The sequence below is a fragment of the Chelon labrosus genome, assembly GCF_963514085.1.
Source record: "Chelon labrosus genome assembly, chromosome: 2".
Lineage (NCBI taxonomy): Eukaryota > Metazoa > Chordata > Actinopteri > Mugiliformes > Mugilidae > Chelon > Chelon labrosus.
Window position 1 is genome coordinate 26,790,750 of NC_140338.1, and position 8,897 is coordinate 26,799,646.

General features: G+C 42.6%; 1 protein-coding gene across 1 annotated transcript; it reads left to right on the forward strand.

Annotated features, from left to right (window-relative positions):
• Positions 1 to 4,938: 4,938 nt before the first annotated feature.
• Positions 4,939 to 8,585, forward strand: LOC311497599 (myeloid-associated differentiation marker-like protein 2). The gene is made up of 2 exons (XM_084557910.1): positions 4,939 to 5,930; positions 7,860 to 8,585. Exons 1-2 carry the CDS (start codon positions 5,650 to 5,652, stop codon positions 8,509 to 8,511), a joined length of 933 nt encoding a protein of 310 aa, XP_084414036.1. The 5' UTR covers positions 4,939 to 5,649; the 3' UTR covers positions 8,512 to 8,585.
• Positions 8,586 to 8,897: the final 312 nt, after the last annotated feature.

Genomic DNA, 8,897 nt, shown 5'->3' on the forward strand with positions numbered 1-8,897 from the left:
TGTAACCAGCACCCACCTATTTATCTATTTGAAAAGTTACAGCGACATCATTTTAGTTTTAGTCTTTAATTACCCGATTTCATAGCTTTGTACGTCAACAGGAGCTTTCTTCACTTATAAATTTAACTTTGACATTAAAGTAGCATCAACAAAAGTGATTTGTCCTCTCAAATTATTTCCGTACATCTAAGGCTGGTCCTCCAGAAGGGCCGGGCTTTGCATCTCTTTGCTTTGTGGCTGATCTAAATAGGTGTGGACCAATCAGCACCATGTGAGGAGCTACTTGCAGCTGTGGAAGTGTTTTTGTTGTCACTGACAGTCACTGTTCCTCTTAAGGCTGTGATAAACCAAGCCGACGGCAGGACTCGTGTCAGCCGATTCGGGAGAGCATCAGAACATTAAAATACAAAAAGAAATGCATAAACAAATATTTTTTTTACATCATGATCATCTAGAATGAATAAACTGTAGAACAACTGACCAGCATGATTCAGGAGATGCCAGCTCTTCCTAGCCTCCCCATTATAAACGACGAATACAGACTACTGCCACCTGCTGGTGAGATTAATTTGGCATCATCTTTGTGATTGAATGAGGGATGCTGACTACGGCCATGTGCACGACATTTTTGAAATTTTAGATTTATTTATTTTTTTCTCAAAGTTTACGAGTTATTTTCACTATTTTACGACGTCGTAACCACGCTCACAGATTCCATTTGAAGGCAGCATTATTTCTTCTCACGGTAGCTGCCTCTGGCCTGCAGTCATTGCGGTGCGTTCAAGTGCTACTCTTTGGTCCGGACACAGGCGTGACATGAGGTTACACACACAGTCAGCGTTTGTTTCAGTTCCATTCTTTGAAGTCGGTCTCGGCCTTTACGCTCAGATATTTTCTCACAATGACAACTAAAACTTTCTAGCAGACATGCTAACAACAGCTGGCTACACTAGCTGCTCGCTAGCTTCCAAAAGCAAGTGGCAAGCAGCAAGTGCCTGGCCTCTCTCCAGGCAGTTTCTGAGGACAACTCACCAGGTGGTTCTGTGTAACAAACTACCTGGTTAATGCCAGGCAGCATTTTGAATGAATGTGTTACACTCAGGAGAAGGTTTCAAAACTGGCTGCTGTGGTTTTTAACAGATATGGTCTCTTACACCACTCTAATGTAGCCCTCTTGTTTTAAACCTCCATTTTTAGTCAGTGTCAATTTTACAAGTTGGCATTACACAATTCTACAGCAGCATAAATCTAAATTACAAAAACAAAACAAAAAAAGACTAAAATCTGAGTAATATATGTAGGCTATGTATTTGCAGGGGAGTGATGTTGAACATCAGATGTTGAGCTAATCACCAGACTCCCCATAAAACAACCAGAGTTGCAAAATATACTCCACTGAAAACTGAGACTTTAAATTCTCTCAGGTTACTGGCTGGATGTGAAGACGTTTTCCAGGTGAACTTAAGGTTAGATATGTCTACATGTAGTAGGTTCAAAAGTAGAGAGTGGAATTAATTATCAGAAGCTGCAGAGGTCCGGTGGACTCCACAGCCTTTTATTTAATCTGCAGCCCTGAATGAATTGATCAGATTTCATTCTGCTCCCTCTGGAGCCACAAAAGAGTTTTTTCTCTAAACATTCTTCCCCACAAAAGCAGTAATACAAGACCTGTAAACAAACTATTATGGTATTAAAAAAGAAATCACAGAGTCTGCCTTTAATTAGTCTATTTACACACAAGCATTTGCCAGTCCATTAGGTACACTAGCATGTATTTGTGTAATTTAGTACTATTAAATTGTGTCATGTTGTGCTGACACACGTTCATATTATTTGTGACCGCTCCATTTTAGTCAGTGGTCAGTGGAAATGTTTTAACGTTCAGTTCAATCCAGTTTAACAGCACCACAAACTACGTCCTCCAACATGATCATCCAGTTGAATTACCTCCTCTTTGATGAACATTAGAAGATTCATGAAGGAGGATCTAGTGCAGGACTGTTATGTTTGAATGCATTTGTTTTCACTAGTGTACCTAACCAGGTATTAGTGTAGTGCTTGTTTAGTGAGGATGTGTGTCACGTGAACTGATGAAACGCAGTCTGTGTGGACTGGAGCAGAGATCCATCACCATCACACACCAGCAGGTGGAGACAGAGACCTGGAGACAGATTTGATGAAGCCTGGCAGTTTGAAACCAGAGATTATTTACATTTTAAATTCACCCACTCAGACGAGTTGACTTTTGTGACTCCCTTCGCTGTGACATTATGTCCACATGAAGGGAGTCAGGAGTAATTAAAGCTGTGGGTTAAGCTCTTTGAGTGTTTACGGTGTTTGACGAAGTGATTTCATTTGATAATTAGGCATTTTTTAAATGTAATCTGTGCCTTAACAATAGCTTTACATCTGTTAAGGCACATTTTTTCATATTTCATTTCTTTTGCTGTGATCTGGAAGCTGGGAAGCATTACATTGAATATTTAACATTAGTATTTGATATATTTGGATAAAAAGGCTTTGCAGCGTTAGGGATAGGGAACATTTAAGTCTGTCTTAAGGTTCAAAAACACCAAAACTGCATCAAACAACTACCGGCAACAAAGGCTGACTGTGACGTTGCCCGTGTCTGGACCAAAAAGTTGCACTTGGACTGTGAAGACTACTGCGGCAGTTGGCACATACCGTTGACAGCTGGCGTCTCCTGAATTATGTCAGTTATTGATCCAGTCGTTGTTCAAATATCTGTGATTTGAATGTTCAGATGAAATGGGAATAAAAAAGCAAGGATCCTTCTGAACGTGAACAGCCAGTCAGAATGATCTCTGTCCCCAGCTCATGCTACTGACGATTCAACACGCTGAATCTGCTGAAAAGCTGCCGACAAGTGCCAATGGTGTGCGCCACAGCACAAATCTAGGGCCACAGATGCTCACAGACCCCCAACGGCCCTAAGATACAAACATGGCAGACTGACATAGTGGAGAATTTGGTGGAGACCAAAACAGAGGTACAAGGAGAATGAATGTTGTGCTTTATTGGAATTAATTCACCTTGGATTACTACAAATGTTGCTTAGCAGGGGTTTCTCATCTCTTTTGAATGTCTTCCTAGTTTTCCCGTACTTTCTGTCTAAGCCTCACATCCGAAGACACAGAGAGAGAAATCTGATTTAACCTTGTTCTCTGAAACGTCACCTGAAACCAACGCAGCATGGGTCAGAAGTCAGTGTGTGGGTGTTAACAGTGATCTACACTTGTTGCTGTTTGTATTTGCAATAATAACATGATGTAGGACACTATAAGAAAGGTTCGCAGTAACTACTGACAGAGATATGTCAGTGTAAAATATTTGCATGGTTCCCTGTGAATAAACCATTTAACAAACACCAGCACGTTCATTAAAAACCTGCATTTAGTTCCGAATCACAGATCCGTGAAGCTACAGTTTGAAAAGTTATTGCTCAACCAGGAATACGTTTCATTAATTCATAATTTGCATTGGTGTTCCATATTTTTCCAGTCATTTTGCAGCTTTCCGGCTTTAGTATAGATTGTCTTGTGACTTTTAGGAACAATTTCCCGGCCTAAGTGTTTAAGGGAAAATAGACATGATCTAAATATATCAGAATCATGTATTTTCTAACCAACACACAACAGTTACCTTTCATTTCCATTCATATCTGATCTTTGTGGTGATCTTACACCTGAGTCTGACGGTAAGAAGGGAACTAAGACTTACTTCATGATGAAACACGAGGAGACGTGAAACATGCCTGTGTAAAACAAGTCCGCCATAACTTTATGAAGTTATATGTCACTTTTCTGTGTTATTTGACTGAAAAAAATAGTATATATAAATAGTCTACTGTGTATAAGCATGGTTATTATGGTGTTATTGTAAGTAAGTACGTCGCATATGTTTTTGTCTTACATTTCACCCTTCAAAAAATTTTGGTTAAAGTATAATTATTTTTCTGATGATTTATTTCATGTCCAGGATGTTGTTAGTTGGGTCCTATGGCTTGAGGTGACCTGTGGATCATCTATGGATCATCCCACAGATACTTAATCAGTTTGGGATCTAGTGAATTTGGAGGCCAGGTCAACACCTTGTGCTGTTCTTCATGTTTTTTTGAGTTGTTCCTAAAGCGTTTGTGTGTGTGTGTCTGTATCAGGCTGCATCCTGCTGGGGATGGCTGCTGCCATCAAGGAGTGTCATTACTATGGGGTGGGGGTGCCTGGTCTGGTCTAGGTGGGTGGTACATGTCTAAGTAACATCCACATGAATGACAGGTCCAAAAGTTTCCCAGTAGAACATTGAATTGTCACAAGATGGTCAATGTTATTTGTTTCTCCTGTCAGTGGTTTTAATGTTGTGGCTGATCGGTGTATGTCACATATTGATCCTGATTTGTGTACACAGTCTATGTTTTACAGTCTGCATCGTGGGGTCAGTTTTCTCGTCATTCTTTTCACGGGGTCTGCAATGTGTCCGCTTGCCCCGACTCCACGCCCGAGCACATGTAGACCACCCTCCAACGCTCATGTGGTGACGGCCCAACCCTAAATAACTTCCATTTTGGTCTGACTGTCCAGCTGTACCCCTTCCTCACAGCACAAGGAGGGACAGGCAGGAAGGAGAAAGTGTGTGAGGAAGTGTCTGTGACAGAGGGAAAGTGAGAGGATGAGAGTTGAACAAGCCTGCTTAAATGATCCTGGAAGATTTGCGAAGGAGATTCCGAGTCTGGACTATTTCTACAGCTGAGGCGTTGGCATGTGCCGGGTTGTAACAGTGACGTGTGCGGTAGCTTTCTACTGACAGGATCTACAACTTCTCATCAGGACGATTATCGCTTATCAAACCAGCTGGACGAGAATTTCAACTCACCTTTCCTGGTTTGCTTGGTGCGTAATACTGTGAGTCTGGATCGCTGTGAACAATCAGAGTGAGCTCTCAGCTGAAGAGTGAGTGTGTTCGTCTGCCTGACAAGCATGACTTCTGACAGAAGCTCTCAAAAACGTATCTGACATACTTGCCGTGCTCTGATTCACTAACACAGAAATAAGACCATAAGAAAGTCCCCAGCAAGTCTCTTGACAGCTGAACTGATACTCATGGTGAAGCTAACGGGGCTGACACTGAGATCTTCCATAATGAACCTGTCGTACTTTGTGTCATTCTCTGATTCACCAGCACAGAAATAAGACAAATTGAAGATCTCCTCCAAGCCTTAAAACATCTCACCATCTGGATATCCTGCCACGCGCTGGTCGAGGACACTGGAACATTTGTGATGATTTTCATTTAGGATTAGAGACGTTCAGACCTTGGATGTTACAGTTTTGTTCAGCCACATAACTTTGGCGTAATTTCATCTGAGGGTGCAGAAACTGGAATTAAGTCAAGGATTTAGAGGACAAAACTACGAGAGGCCATCGCATGAGAGGTGACACCAAAAAGCACAATTTGAAACAGAGTTAGTGCTTCAGATCTATGAGAGTAGCTCATCAAAGATTCTGGATAGTATCTCAGAAACCCTGAACTGTTTGGACTTTAAGCTCCACATCATCTTATCTCGTGTAGCCAGTGGACATCCAGTATCTTTCCTGAAGGATTCGCCGCTTCTTGCACATCCCACTGTGCAGCATGGATTCCCGGGCTGGTCCGTACCTCAGCCTCAAGACTCTCTGCTCGTATCTGGGCGCCGCCCGCCTCTGCCAGTTAGCAATGGGCTGTGCTGTGATTGCCATGGTAACCCACAGCGCCGGCTACAGCGGTTCACCTGGTGTGTTCTGCATGGCGACGTGGTGTTTCTGCTTCGCCACGTCAGTCCTGGTGTTTTTCCTGGATGCTACTCGTCTCTACAGCTACCTGCCCCTATCCTGGGACAACCTCACAGTCACAAGTGCTGCCCTGGCGACGCTCATGTAAGTCACATTTTCAGGTTTTCCTCTGATCCTCAGCAGAGAGGGTGACATGAATAGAAGACCAATATGCACAAGAAGCTACCATGAAGCCCCTATCATGCTAATTTTCATTCCTAGTTTTTCCACTTATTTGTTTACCTGTTTACTTTTTCACTTTAAGAGGGCAATTATCACAAACATTTTTACAACCCTTAGTGCCATTTGTGTTAAAAAAAATATATTATCACCACATTTTCATTGGTTTTCCACTGTCAAAATATATTACTGTGGCTAGGAATTTTAAACCAATCACCAATCACACATCACCAATGGAACAAATGACAATGCACAATGTGAAAGTGTTCCTCGTAGTGATGACTGAGAATTAGACTCAGCAGTTACCCTCAGCTCTGTGAAGCTTTTTAGTTTTTTACCCCTCAATGTTTTCTTTTTAAAGGGCTGCAGCTTAACCATTCTGGTCCATCCTCACTGCTTTTTGGTCAGTTGTTGCCTCTAAAAAAAGGCTCTGATAAAAATCCCAGTATGCTACCTGTCCGCCAAAAACCAGACAAAGATAAAACCTACCCGGTGAATATGGAGTGTTTAGTAATTAAAAAGTAATCTCTGTCAGTAAAACAGTTGAGAGTGATCAACATAAAATACACTGCCTGGCCAAAAAAAAAAAAGAAAAGAAAAAAAAGTCACCACTAAAAAAAATCAGTCATCCACTCTAATATTTCGTTGGACCGCCTTTAGCTGTGATTACAGCACTCATTCACTGTGGCATTGTTTCGATAAGCTTCTGCAATGTCACAAGATTTATTTCCATCCAGTGCTGCATTCTCATTTTTCACCAAGATCTTGTATTGATGATGGGAGAGTCAGACCACTAAACAAAGCCTTCCCCAGCACATCCCAAAGATTCTCAATGGGGTTAAGGTCTGGACTCTGTGGTGGCCAGTCCATGTGTGAAAATGATGTCTCATGCTCCCTGAACCACTCTTTCAGAATTTGAGACCCATGAATCCTGGCATTGTCATCTTGGAATATGCCCGTGTCATCAGGGAAGAAAAAAAACCTTTGATGGAATAACCTGGTCATTCAGTATATTCAGGTAGTCAGCTGACCTCATTCTTTGGGCACACTGCTCTTATTCCATATTTTATGTGTATAGATTGAGATTTAGTTTATTTTATCTTATTTTTATTTTTAATTTTCTTTAAAGTTTGTGTGTTTATGTACAAGAGAGTAAAGCTACCGGAGTCAAATTCCCTGTATGTGCACATACTTGGTCATTAAAGCTGATTCTGGTTCTGATTCTGATTCTGATAATGTTGCTGAACCTAGACCTGATCAACTGCAGCAACCCCAGATCATAGCACTGCCCCCACAGGCTTGTACAGTAGGCACTAGGCATGATGGGTGCATCACTTCATCTGCCTCTCTTCTTACCCTGATGCCCCCATCACTCTGGAACAGGGTTAATCTGGACTCATCAGACCACATGACATTTCTTCCTGGTTCCCCACTATCCTTCCAGTTTTTAATAATGTGTTGGGAAGTTCTGAACCCAATTTTAGTAGTTTCAGCAATCTTCTTAGATGTTTTCTAAGCCTGAATTTACAAACGCCTCTCATGGCTACTAAATGGAATTGGATGAGTTGTCATCATGAGACCCAAGTAACAAACATCAGGAAGTTTGAACAAATTTAATACCCTATAAGTGGGTATTGCCATCTTAAAACCAAGATGTGAGCTACTTTATAAAGCCACCTTTTATCCAGACCTCCTGGGTTACAGACCTAAAGATCAGTAAGTGGACCATGATCATGATCATTTTATCAGACTACATTGGTTGTTCCCGCATTCATTCCTATTAGAGCATTGTTTTCTCTTTGGTTTAATAATGTGACATTGACAGTCATGGTTTTCTGTCTCCTCCTCCTGCAGGTATGTTACGGCCTCTGTGGTTTACCCGCTGTTCTTCGTCCGATCTGAATGCCCCTACGCCGGCTGTGAAGTCCGAGACTTCCGCATCGCCGTCACCGTCTGCTCCATCCTGGGCACAGTGGCCTACGGGACTGAAGTGGCCTTGTGCCGAGCCCGGCCAGGCCAGATTGTGGTGGGCTACATGGCCACCGTCTCTGGCCTTCTAAAAGTTGTGCAAGGCTTCGTGGCCTGCATCATCTTTGGAGCTCTTCACAACAGCAGCCAGTATTCTCAGTACGCCGCCACCATCTACTGCGTTGTCGTCTACGCCTTCTGCTTTGCTCTGACGACAGTGGTCGTCATAATGAACGTGTGCAAGCGGACCAAGAAAGTGCACTGCATGCCTTTTGAACACTTCGTGGTGGTCTGTACCCTCCTGGAGGTTCTGCTCTACCTGAGTGCATCAGTGGTGTGGCCTGTGTTCTGCTTTGACACGAAGTATGGCTCCCCATGGAGACCATCATCGTGCCCGCAGGGGAAATGTCCATGGGATAGCAAACTTGTGGTGACGGTGTTTTCCTTCGTTAACTTTGGACTGTATACAGCAGACCTGATCTATTCCCAGAGGATACGATTTGTCCCCTCACGTGTGCCAGCTAACTCTCGGGTGTAGCGTCACTTGGAAACCTTGTTTGACATCACTGGCTCAACAGTCACTCCTTTGTTTCATCATTTATGATTTGTTTGTGAGTTTAATCTATAAAGACCTAAAGACAAATACGGTACGTATGAAAGATTGCAGGCTCAGGGCATTACTGGTGCTGCATGTAGTCTGCAGCAAAATCCAAACTGAAAGCACTGTCAAGGAATTTCCCCTCCGCGTCCCATGTGCCACACCCCATGCCTTTGACTTTAACTTCCCTCAGACTCAGCCTCACCCACCATTCTTGACCTGTGGCATGAGACGCATTTACACGCAACTCGTGTTCTTGTTCAAATAAAACAAGCAAGTCTTGAATATAAATAGTCAGTCTGGCTTTGGCATCTGCGGCATCCCTG